Here is a 13,428-nt window from a genome sequence, read left to right on the forward strand (position 1 = left end):
GTACTTACATTTTCACATTCTTCACACATGACTGTGCTGGTTAATTCACCAACAAATATTCTGTCAATAAAATTAGTTTTTATGCCTTCTCTTCCATAAGCTAGAAAAGCAGAAATATTGATGGTTAATAGCATAGGATACCTGTGTCATCACATACTGGGAACAGTATAGAACAAAGAATCTTTTAGCCTGCACCCACAATATATACACATTGACCACTAGATGGCAGTATAGAATTACTAGAGGGCACTAGCTTTTATCACATTAGTCTCCAATAATCATATTCTGATGACAGCGGGAGGATTGTGTAGGCAGTGCTCCAAAATTCTTTACCAAAATCACTACCTCTTACTACAAAAAAAAAAAAAAAAATTTAACTTTTTAATCAAATGAACAATAGGGAAGAAACGATCTGAGCTTGGGAATACATATGTTGTATTTGTATAACAAAGTACCTTTGACTTTTCTCTTTGTATCCTCGTCTGCAGTTTTAGTCGTTGGGTTGTTAAACGCTTTCAGAATACCAGACTGTATACGCTGCAATATAAGGAGGAAGAGAATGATTACTATAACCAGCATGCTCAAACCAAGGTAAAGCCAGGAGAATTCATTCTATGATATGAATGTAAAATATCTAACAGAGAATTGTGCAAAACTCTTTACTTGATGCAATGCGAAAATGAGCAACAAGACTAAGGGCCCTATTCCACCAGACGATTATCGTTCGCATAATCGTAAACGATTAACGATCTCAAACGACCGCTATTGCGAAAGACCTGAAAACGTTCACTAATTTCCATGGAACGATAATGGTTTCTTATGATCGTATTTGCGATCATTTTTTCTTCGCTATTTCTTCGCTACGGCGTTCGTATCTACTGTGAACGACCGAACGACGTCTTATTCAATGCGAACGATTTGTCAACGAGCAACGATAAAAATAGGTCCAGGTCTTATAAAGCGATCAACGATTTCTCGTTCGGTCGTTAATCGTTAACTGCATTTCAACCGAACGATTATCGTTCAGATTCGAACAATTTAACGATAATCTGAATGATAATCGTCCGGTGGAATAGAGCCCTATGTCTGTAATCCTTTTAAGAGGGGGGGGGGGGGGGGGAAACAACCTGTAAATAAAACTGCTCGGATTACATGGCTTGCTCCATACTTTTCAATGTAATCTGTGTTTTGGAGTTTTTTAGTTTTATATTGTTCTGGTCTTAAGTGCATGATCACTAATTCTCGTGTGGGATATGTTTCCATTGTTGATTTTCTTCTGCTGACGTTTCTTTTGCTGGAGAACCATGGTGAAAGTGTTATTTATTTTTCTAATAAATGCTAGAAAAATGTTTGACAATTTGCTTTCTACATATGTGTTCACCATTAGGGCCTTGGTCATCCTAAACTCCAGTCATATGTATTGTGCACTTCTAGAATTACTGTACTGGTTGGACTGTACCCCATATGTTAAAACTTAAAGCGTATCTGTCATTAGAACAAACTTCTGCTACATGGTGCCGAGGTGCCGAGACCCCTCTGATCACAACAATGAAGGGGCTGAATCCCTTAGCAGCGCACACTCTGCTCCTCCATCTCCGCTCTCAATGCTGTTACAATTGACTGATAATGGAGGTTCCGGCAATCACCTTTACCAGAAGTTCCATAGACTCAATGCTAATGTTGCAATTGGCGGAATTATAATAGAGAGCGGAGATGAAGGAGCAGAGCGTGCGCTGCTAAGTGCTTCTCCCCCTTTGTTCTCAAATTTGTCAGGGGACTCAGCACCCGGACCCCACCAATACAAACTTTTGCCATGTGGCAATGACACGTCAGAAGTTTGTTCTAATGACAGGTACGCTTTAACAGATTATAGATAAAAACAAGAATATTAGAGACCTACTGTATGTTTACTAGAGATGTGTCCATAGACAAAGAAAAACAGTGAAAAGTCTCCCTGCTTATCCATGGGCTGTATCCATGTTTTCTTGGCAGCCCTAGGGCCGTATCCAACATCTCTAGCCATCGGAAGTCAAATGCTGACCATTCAGCTTTGAAGTAACCTGAACGTTTGGAGAGTTTGGTCATCACAAAAAAAATTATGATTTTTATGGAGTGGAATAGAAAACTAATCTAGACTTTTACACTACATCCGCTAAACATAGCTGAAGGGGATGGAATGGAAGACAGAAAAATTGTCAGCTATTGCATTGTAGGGTGCTCTTAAAGGGTAGGTTCACACTACGGAACCAGAGCTGAGATTTTCCGCTCGGGTCATTGCTGCCCACCTCTCCGCCCGTGCCATAGACCCCATTCTATGCATGGCCAGATTCCGAATTCCTTCAAAAGAATTGACGTCAATTCCTTCGGTGGATAGCGGAATCGGGCCGCCCATAGAATGGTGTTTATGGAGCCGGTGGAAAGGCTCGCGGACGTGAATGGGTACAATCTACGGAATCCGGCAGAAATTTTCCGCTCGGGTTCCGTAGTGTGAACCTACCCAAACAGCGCAGTTTTGTGGTGCAGTACTAAAGCCAAAACCAGGTGTGGATCATAATAAACTACACAACAAAGAACAGATGTTTTTTTTTATCCACCCCTTTTATGGAATGGATTCGGAAAAAAAACAAACACTGTTTTGGCACCACAAAACTACAGCTAAACTGCACCAAAACTGCACTGTGTAAGAGCAGCCTAATACAGAGAATGCTAGTCCAACCTGTCATGTTACACAAGATACCTACACTAAAAATATACAATCATACATCGTTTGTCATGACCTGCTGTGTAACCAAGTACCGATCCATATAATCAGATCCTTGTGCATCTGTGACCGTGAAAAAAAAAACCTTTAAATGGCCAACAATGTTTTACACTTCTTGGAGAAAGGATGCCAGCCATACCTTGTTATGTACACCATGTATTTCATCTTCAGAAAAATGCACTTTATTGTAGCCTAGAAGGCAAAAGAGGCACGGCTTGGGGTCCACAATGCCTCGCCGCTATGAAGCCATGTCATCAGCCTCAATAGACAAACAGGGCAACACTTCTGAAGTTTAATAAAGTCTTGGAAGTTTAAGACTGCCTGTGTTCTTGCGAGGCCTGCAGTGATGGGAATACGTATATCTTTCACATGATGCTGCAACCAATCCCTGGCCTCAGTAGGCGCTGTTTGCATGTATGAAATAAGACTACTGAGGACATTGGCTGCAGTTGTTTTTCCCTATATTATGCTAGTTCCCTCTCGAATGATGGCTAGATAGATGTATGCTTCCATATATCTATGCTTCCATCCATGTACCCATCCTTCCTTCCATCTATCTGTTTTCAATTCTATCAATGCTTCCATTTACCTATTTATTCTTCTATCTATCTAACCTCTCTAATGGTCCGTTTACACAGAGCGATAATTCGCCCAATCAATCGTTTAATGATTTTGGAGCAACAATTTGGTTTTTATAGCGATCAGCGTTTAGACGAATAAATAAATTGTTAGAAAAATCGTTATTGCGATCAATTTTAAGATCGCTGAAGTCCGTCTCACACATATTGTTCGCTGTGTTTACACGAGCCGATTATGGCTCAAATGTGATCGTTATTGCGAAAATTTGAACGATAATCGTTCCGTGTAAACTCTCCATTATCCTCCTCCTTCTACCCCTCCCTCCCGACCCACCTGCATATACTTGTATTATGTCTGTACTAAAGATGCTTGTCCTGAAGGTGCTGAGTAAGGCCCCCTTCACACGTCCGTGTCAGTTTTTACTGTCAGGAAATCCTGATCAGGAGACCTTAAATGTCATCAGGATAGTATCAGGATTTCCTGACAGTAATCCGTTTTTACCATCAGGAAACCATCAGGAAAAACCTTCAGGATTTCCTGATGAGATAATATTGTCTAGTATGCCAACATAAATCACAGGTACCCGTGTACCTGGATGGCCACAGGCTGCAGAACTACAACTCCCATCATGGCTCTGCTGGTAGGCCATGATGGGAGTTGTAGTTCTGCAGCCTGTGGCCATCCAGGTTGCAGAACTACAACTCCCATCATGGCCTGCCAGCAGAGCCATGATGGGAGTTGTACTTCTGCAACCTGGATGGCCACAGGCTGCAGAACTACAACTCCCATCATGGCCTGCCAGCAGAGCCATGATGGGAGTTGTACTTCTGCAACCTGGATGGCCACAGGCTGCAGAACTACAACTCCCATCATGGCCTGCCAGCAGAGCCATGATGGGAGTTGTACTTCTGCAACCTGGATGGCCACAGGCTGCAGAACTACAACTCCCATCATGGCCTGCCAGCAGAGCCATGATGGGAGTTGTACTTCTGCAACCTGGATGGCCACAGGCTGCAGAACTACAACTCCCATCATGGCCTGCCAGCAGAGCCATGATGGGAGTTGTACTTCTGCAACCTGGATGGCCACAGGCGGCAGAACTACAACTCCCATCATGGCCTGCCAGCAGAGCATGGTGGGAGTAGTAGTCCTAAGGGGTAATCTCACCTGTCCCGGATCCTGCTCTGTCGGGGCCGCGAGGTTGGGGTCCGGGTCAGAGTGCAGTGCTGAGGTCCGGGCAGCGGCGGCGGTCGGAGGTGCGGAGCATCCGGCGGGCGGCCCGGTGGTGAGTTCCCGGGGGGGGGGGGGGGGGAGAGGGTCAGATGCGGCAGCGGGGGCGGGGGGACGGAGGTACTGGGGGTTAGGCGGCGGCGGCGGGGATCTGTAGTGCCGGGCAGAGTGTGCGGTGTGGTGCGGGGGGGATGGGGGTGTGCGGGTGATCGGACGGCGGCCGGGGCTGGCTCTCTACCAGTCCGGAATCGCGGACACTTTCCTGATATACATCAGGAAAATGCCCGTGATTCCGGCGCTCCCATAGACTTCTATGGGGGCGTCCGTGCCGGATTTCCGGACGAAAATAGGACAGGATCTAAAAAATCCGGTCCTATTTTCCGGAACGGACACCCTTCCGGAAAAATCCGGAAGGGTGTCCGTGTCTAATGTTAGTCTATGAGTCCGGAAATCCGTCCGGATTTCCTGATAGGAAATCCGGACAGATTTTCCGGACGTGTGAAGGGGGCCTAACCTGGCCGCTGCGGTAGTCATTAAAAGCGGCATTTTACGTTAAAAATTTTTTAAAAAATTGTTATATTTGTTGTGTTCAGATATTTGAATTCCTCTTTTTTTGCAAATGGCTGGAAGTTTATATTTGCAAATAAACCTAATTTGAAATAAAGGGTGAATCTTTTTGATTGCAACATTATGTCCCTGGCTCCGCTCACACTGCCATATACGCAGTCCACAATTGTAGACCATGTAAGACACAGTTTAGTCTACAGGCCAAAGCACTGGACTGTGGAAGGCACCAGCGTTTTCCCATTTAGTAATTATTATTATTATTTCTTTTTAAATTGCCCTTAATTCCAGAGTGTGATACAAGCAATAAAAGGTCCCAAACAGAACATTACAAAATCAAACACACGTTACATGAATAATGTAAATGGCAGACTGGTACATCAGGATAGAGGACCTTGTCCGTGAGTACTTACAATCTACAAGGTAAGAGGAGGGAGACAGTAGATGAAGGGACAGCTAGTCAAAGTGTCATGCAGAGTAAGGGTACTATTACACGGAACGATAATCGGCCGAATCAGCCCGATTCGGCCGATTATCATTCCATGTAATAAATACAATGATCAGCCGATGACAACGATCAGCGGCTGATCGTTGATATCGGTTCTAACCTATTTTCGTCGGGCGCCGACTGCGCACCGCTACGTGTAATAGCGGTGCGTGGGCGGCGACTAACGATATACATTACCTATCCATGCTCCAGGGCTGCTGTCTTCTCCCCGGGTCCCGCGCTCTGTAACGTCAGAGGGGCCTGTCAGCTGACAGGCCGCCCGGCCAATCACAGGCCACGGCGGTCCTGGCCTGTGATTAGCTGAGTGGCCTGTCAGCTGACAGGCCACTCAGCTAATCACAGGCTTTTCAGGTTGCTTTTGAAGGTCTTTATATAGTGGATGAGAGGCGGATGTGTCCAGGTAGAGAGTTCCAGAGTATGGAGAGGCTCAGGCAAAATGTTGGAGGTGGTTCTGTGGGTTACCAACGGGGAAGGGCACAAATGGAGGTCATTGGAGGATCAGACACCGCGTGAGGGACGGTGGCAGGATATCAGGTTAGAGATATACGGAGGGGACTGGTTGCGGATGGCCTTGTATTTCATGGCCAACAATTTAAAATAAATTAGTTGGGCAATGGGGATTCAGTGAAGGGATTGGCAGAGGAGAGAGGAAGAGCGAGGACAGAGGTGGATTAGTCGGGCAGCAGAGTTATGGATAGACTGAAGGGGAGCAAGGGTGTTAGATGGAAGGCCAGAGAGGAGGATGTTGCAGTAGTCCAAGCAGGAGCCAGGGTTGAGTAAATTGCAAATTGGGAAATGTTTTTAAGGTGAAGATGGTAGGAGGTGGTCAGGGTCTGAATATGCGGTTTAAAAGACAGGATAAAAAAATCAAAGGTGACACCAAGGCAGCAGACATTGATTGACAGATTAGATGGAGGGGTGAGGCAAGATGGGGGAAAGAAAATTTGTTGTGTTTTGTCTATGTTACATTTTAGAAAGCGGGAGGAGAAGAAGAAAGATATAGCCGATAGACAATTTGAGAGTTGACATCTAGACCAGAGAGGTAGATTTGAATGTCATCGACATAGAGGAGGTACTTGAAGCCATGGGATTCTATGATGTGTCCCAGACCAAAATTATAGATTAAGAAGCAAAGAGGACAGAGCCTTGGTGGACACCAACAGCGAGTTGGTAATATGGAAGATAGAAATCATAAATGTAAGGTTATAGATCTGTGAAGAACCTCATTATTAAAGAATAATCTAGAGAGAATTCTGTACTAGCACATACATCTGTGACAGAATGCGGTTATTTAATTCAAAGCCATTCAATTTCTCTATGATTTGGCTGAAGAGGAGACAACCATACAAAGCCACATTTTAAGAACAGTTAAGAGCTATGAAATTGCAAAGTGACATTCATGACCCCAATCATCAATGCCATCAGCATCCACCTTCTACCGTGGCCTCCTGACTGGTGATATTCGGTAAAAATCTGCTACACCTCAAATATATCCTGTAATCTAAACAGCACTGAAGACTAATAATACATCCTGTTAACCTTCTCCACTTCAGTTCTTCAAAGGATAAAGCGAAGGATGATACCCCCTGTACCATGGAGTGCTCTAAAACCTTCTCTCATGGCCAGTCTTCCGGTGAAATCTTCAAAGTGAAATAGGTTGGAAGAATGTAAAGCAAAACAAAAGCTTTTATGAAAGGTAAAAATATAATAGAGAAACTGGCCTTAACTGTAAATCTAAGTCTCCTTCAGAGAAGCTCTTACACTTGTATGACAAGTGGGCTCCGCGGCGCATAGAATAGCTTTACAAGAAAGAAAATCGAAAAAGAACAGGCATGTGGGGGTCTCAAGGAAAGCAATTATGTAGTGTTATGTTTAGTACAATACGGCAATGGGTCAATTGTCACTTACATTGGAAACCTCAGGTCTCAAGGTCTGACACCTGGTTCAATTTGCTCATTTGTAAAAGGGAAGACCTTAAGAAACATGCTTAAGAAATAAAAGGAATGCTAAATGAAATCAAAATCAGTTTGTCCTCATGTATAGAGGTGTATGCCAGGCATGCAATCTTAGAAATTGGAGTTTGGGTCCAGAAAAACATCTTTTATTAATGGAAATTGCTTATCCTACTCCTAAAGCGACTTTAAGCCAATACATACATGTGGCCGTTGATTGTACTCATCACAGGGACTTATATGTGGACATATGAAGCTGTCTATACGTTTCCTTAACCTGTCGTATGAAGGTATTTTATCTATATTAGAGAATTCTTTTCTGCCATTTTTACCCAATACAATGTGAAAAATTCCAATAGCACCCCTGGCAAAGAATTCAAAACCTGTTGTCACCATCATTAGGCTGTAAGTGTTATATTTAGCAACCTATATTCTGTAGATAATGTATCGCTAAGATTAAAATGATGCCTTGACAGTGGCGGTCATATAGCTTGTGGAGCCGGTTCAGCTGCACAGGGGCCCAGGCCAGCAGAGGGGCTCGCCAGGCTCAGCCAAGCCTCAGCCCCTCCACTGCCTGGGTCCTGCCGCATAGGTGATATGTATTTATCATCCAACCAACTATGTACTAGGCGCCCAATCAGATGTCCTGCCACTTGTGGCCCACCAGCACCAAGATGCCAACAGCCGCAACCTCTAATAGTAATCCCTGGCCTGGCCCGCCCCACGAATTGCCCTCACCACATACCTCGCTCTTTGATTGCATATGTGAGCCACGGTTGGCCGCAGCGCCACGCTCCTGCCCTCATACATTGGTGATCGTGGCATCGGGCATCCTGCTGACCTGGACCACTGGGGGGGGGGGGGGAAATCAGGTGGGGTATTGTGTGTGGGAATGGGGGGCAGGTGGGGTAGTGTGTGTGGATAGGGAGCAGGTGGGGTAGTGCGTGTGGATAGGGAGCAGGTGGGGTAGTTCTTGTATTGTAAACTATTAAATAAAAATGTGTAATATAGAGATGCATAGGTTTATTGGCAACTGGGTGGGGGAGGAATGTGGTGGCATGGTTCGCCTATGGGGGGCCCAGGCAAATGTTAAGCACAGGGGCCCTATGTAGTCTGTATCCGCCCCTGTGCCTTGGCATAACTAAACGGCAACTACGGAAATTTGTATGCATATCATTTAAAAAGCTATGCCGTCCTGAGCACAATAGGAATCGCTCTGCAATATGGTGCACTTCATATAATACATAGGAGTACACCAGTTTCTAGAACAGCTTTCATTGAAATACCATTAGTCATTTACATGTCATGTAACACATACATCAAACTGATACCTCAATTCTTAACAGAAAATACAAAGCCTGAGACTGATCAGACCTGCTGTAGTCATATATCAGCTTTGCCTTTTATGCCGTAGATAATACGATAACATTACAGATACATCATAATATGATTTTTACCAAGGTAACAAATTGTCAAAAAATTTGGGCTGGGTCACCAACATTATTAAGCTATGTTCCCACAATGTAGAAGTAAGGGGAAATAACGGCTGATATCTGCTCTTCTTTTTTATATTGTGGCAACATAGCTTGAGGAGAATATAAGAAGACACTCTGTGGCTATGCTCTCACTTTAAACTTTGTGTGGCTTTAAGTCCAAAACTATCTGACCCCCCCAAACCACTTGTACCTTCTTATAGCTGCTTTTAATCCAAGATCTGTCCTGGGGTCCTTTCGGCAGGGGATGCAGTTATTGTCATAAAAACAACTTTTAATCCGGCAGCGCTGTGTCTAATGGCCGGGGCTTACATTTGTATATGCATTAGGCTGGCACAACCTCTCTGTCCTTCCTCCCCACCCTCCTCATCATTAGGATTACTCCAGGCAGATTGCCTCCTATTCCCCACCTGTGTGTATAATGAACTCAAACAGCAGTAAATGTTCCTGGATCATTCCTAATGATGAGGAGGGTGGGGAGGAAGGACACAGAAGGGTGTGCCAGCCTAATGCATATACAAATGTAAGCCCCGGCCGTAAGACAAAGCGCTGCACGATTAAAAGTCGTTTTTAGGACAATAACTGCATCCCCTGCCAAACGGACCCCAGGACAGATCTTGGATTAAAAGCAGCTATCTAAAGGTACAAGAGGTTTGGGGGGGACAGATTGTGGGTACAGAGTCAGTTTAAAGTGTACCTGTCGTTATAACTTTCAAAATCTAAATCAAGAGTAGATGTGATATAAAGCAAGTTTGCCGTATACATTCATTATTTTTTTTAGTTATCATAGAAAACACGGCACTTCCTGTTTTCTGAGAGGTTTTTTTTCTGCAAAAAAACAGGAAACAGTCAGAAAATGAGGAAGTCCAGTGTTTCCCAGGCCATCTGAGCGCTCACAGACAGAAGGCAGTCATGTGACTGATGGACACATTGGGCTGTGACTCTCTGTACTGGCCAGAATTCCTGTGTTTAGTCTGTTCTTTACAACCAGCACAAGTCAGAAAATCTGGAGACTGGACCTGGATTTCTGGTAAGTTCAGCTTTGTTTTATAGCAGGATAGCAACAAAAAATAATTAATGTATAATGCAAACTTACTTTATTTCACATCTTCTGTTGATCTAGATTTTGAAAGTTATAATGACACTGACACTTAAAAAAAACAGCTTTTCTTTTTTAATGCTTTTTATTTAAACAACTTTTATTTTTATTCAGACCATGTTTCAACAGTTTTTCCAGACATTTTTCATCGTTTTTTGACATGTCCTAGGGACGTGCCGTAAGTTTTTATCGGTCAAAGTTTAAACTTAAACCGTTCACTAAAGCGAGCAGAAAAACGTGCGCTCATCTCTATGCTCTGTCTCTATGAGACCTGGAGGGCCTCCATAGACCCCACGTGTTAGAAGTCCATCCAGGCAACATAACACAGAGCCAGGAGTGAGCACGCTAAACACACCTCAACCGAACAAAACTTTTGATATGTCAGAGACGTATTAAATGTATTTATATTTTTAATGACAGTGCCCATTAAAAAAAAATTAAAAAAAATAATGTTAGGGGTACCAGTCAAAAGAGAATTCCATGCAGCACTGTGACTCCCTGCCTTTAGATGGATCTCTTAATTGAGGACCCAACTCACTTGAGTACAGTGGGATCAATACTTTCACTGTAATGTTTAACTATAAAGAGGGAAAATCTGCAAATCCATTAGAAACCAGCTTTCTGCCTAATGCTTGACAATGACTCCCGGTGTCCGTATTTTATAGGTTAGTTAGATGTTACTGGCTACAGAGCCTTGGTCTTTAACTTTGTTAGAAATTGTGGCCCATTAGTGGATAAACCTTTATTCTATCGGCTCTAAAGTAAATAATTTACCAAGGAGACAATCGATAGTGAATTGCCTAAGCTGAATAACCTAAATGGGGTTTAGGGCCGTAATTAACCCCCTCTGGTGGGATTAGGGAGGTAGACCATTTATTTAGGTCAAAGAGAAATACAGGCTTTCAATAGTAATGGGGGAGGGGAGGACGAGTGGCGGTAACAAATACTCTCCTATCCTATATGAAAGTAGTATGAACAATACATTAGTGACATCGGCTGTCTATAAACAAGTGTCATCCGTAACATGCTGTCACCTTACAACCAAAGACAACACTGACTCAATGAGCAGCAAAAGAACAATCGCAGGAAAACTGGAGGGCGAGGACAATTTTTACTCTTAGGGTCCTATTACACTGAGCAATTTTTAACGATTAACGATAAACGATCGCAAACTAGATTGTTTATCACTAACCTGAAATCGTTCACCATATTACAAAGGACGATAGTCGTTAGTTAGGATTGTTACTACGATCGTTACTATGAACGTTTATTCCTTCTGATCCCAGCAAAACCATGAATAATGTGCAATCACACTGAACGATTAGTGAACATATGCGGAACTTTAGCAAACGAATGTGGAATTACAGCGAACGATTAGCGATAATTTTAGGTTCAGATCTAAATCAACGACATATGAACGATTTTTCGATTGTTGCCTGCAATTACACAGAACGATTATCGTTTAAATTTGAACAATATAACGATTTTTCGCACGATAATCGTCCCATGTAACAGGGCCCTTACTGATGAAAAAACAGACACTGTAATACTTACCTATTTAGATGCCAAAATTTAGTCACAATAATGTCTACATCAAACCTACCACAAGATAATTATATAAAGTCACAGTCACTATAGGAAACAAGAAGTCCTAATGTCAAAATGGATGCACTCTCACCCCAGTCTCACAGTTTTGCCACCTTAGGGTCACTTATGATTCTGCTCTGTCCTTGAAATTGAACCTCCAAGCCCTCCCCTTACCACATCCACCTCAAAAACATTCTTTTAAAAATGCCAGTGCATGCTCATCACCTCCTGCTTGGACTACTGCAACACTCTACTACCCTTTAGCCTCCCTTCTTATGCTCTTCCTCCAACCCATCCATAACTTTGCTCTTAGATTAATCCACTTCTTCCCTTGTTCCCTTTACCTCTAAGCTTTGCCAGTCTCTCCAATGGCTACCCGTTGCCCAACAAATTCAGTTTAAACTGTTCACAAGGACACACAACGCTGTTCACAACCTGTCCCAGGGCCGATGTCAGCACCAGGCTTACTGGGGCAAGTGCCAGGGCCCACAGCGCCTCTAGAGGCCCAGCAAAGAAAGGGCCTGTCACCCAAATCTTTTGTGCCCCAGCAGGCTGGCACTTATTGGCACTACAGTAGCACCACATTGTTGGATTTCTCTAGAGAACCAACAATGCGGCAACTACTAAGTGAGCCATTATAGCCTACTACCGCTGCGGCCTAGAGCAACCTGGCAACAGGGAGCAGGAGAGGAGTGTAGTCAATGCCTCTCCCAGAAAGTCAGGCCCACTCTGTCTCAGTCTTCAGCCTGTGGCAGATGTTCCTTGGCCTGCTGGAAATGCTGTCTGCAAAACACATATGTATTGGCTCTAGTGGGCCCCTTGTCGGTGTCAGCCTTTAACTGTATGCACTCCTGAGGGACAGATACAGTTAAATGTGGAGTTATGAATGACCCGCTGCTCTCTACCCCCAGCGTTTGGGCGCTCGCAGAGCAAGAGAGAGGCAATGCTGAAAGACGTCAGTGCTGTTGCCACATGATTTGCTCCACAAAGGTGCCCGCTCAGGCTCCGTCACCCAAGGGCCCACAGGGCTCCAGATGGCGACCAAAATGGTCGCCAATGCGACTGACATTTTGCAAATGGCGCCCAGATTTATTAATCTGGGCGCCATTTGCGACTGGCCCCGGCGCGCTGTCTCTTTAAGTATCCCCGGCCGATGCGCGGCCGATGCGCGGCTGCCGGGGGTGTCCCATCCTATCCCCGGCAGCGCGGCGCATCAGTGAGCTGCCTGGGGCCCTGACTTCCGGCACAGGAAGCGCACGTCAGAGACGCTTCCTGTGTCAGAAGTCACAGCCCCGGCGTACAGGGAGCTCACTGACGCACCGCGCATCAGCCGGGGACAGCGCCTGAAGAAGAAGAGGATCGCCGGGGGAGCGGGTTGTCAGGTGAGTTTGTGTGTTTATTTTTTTAAATACTGCTTAGCATAGAGGAGGAAGGGGGGGCATCTATAATGGGGGGAAGAGAAGGGGGGGGCCATCTATAATGGGGGGAAGAGAAGGGGGGCATCTATAATGGGGGGAAAGAGAAGGGGGCATCTATAATGGGGGGAAGAGAAGGGGGGCATCTATAATGGGGGGAGAGGGGGCCATCTATAAGGGGAGGGGGTATCTATAATGGGGGGAGGAGGGGGCATCTATAATGGGGGGAGGAGGGGGGCA

At 44.6% G+C, this 13,428-nt stretch overlaps 1 protein-coding gene across 4 annotated transcripts in view; it reads right to left on the reverse strand.

Moving 5' to 3' along the window:
• USP45 (ubiquitin specific peptidase 45) overlaps positions 1-13,428 on the reverse strand; it is a 90,833-nt gene that overhangs the window by 17,571 nt on the left and 59,834 nt on the right. For all 4 annotated transcript variants that reach the window (XM_069974759.1, XM_069974760.1, XM_069974758.1 and 1 more), the window contains exons 10-11: positions 456-537; positions 9-100 (exon numbers count right to left, since the gene is read on the reverse strand). In XM_069974759.1, the coding sequence (XP_069830860.1) occupies positions 9-100; positions 456-537 (174 nt within the window). The remainder of the gene's footprint in view (positions 1-8; positions 101-455; positions 538-13,428) is intronic.

Source organism: Dendropsophus ebraccatus, chromosome 6, assembly GCF_027789765.1.
Source record: "Dendropsophus ebraccatus isolate aDenEbr1 chromosome 6, aDenEbr1.pat, whole genome shotgun sequence".
Taxonomy (NCBI): Eukaryota; Metazoa; Chordata; class Amphibia; order Anura; family Hylidae; genus Dendropsophus; species Dendropsophus ebraccatus.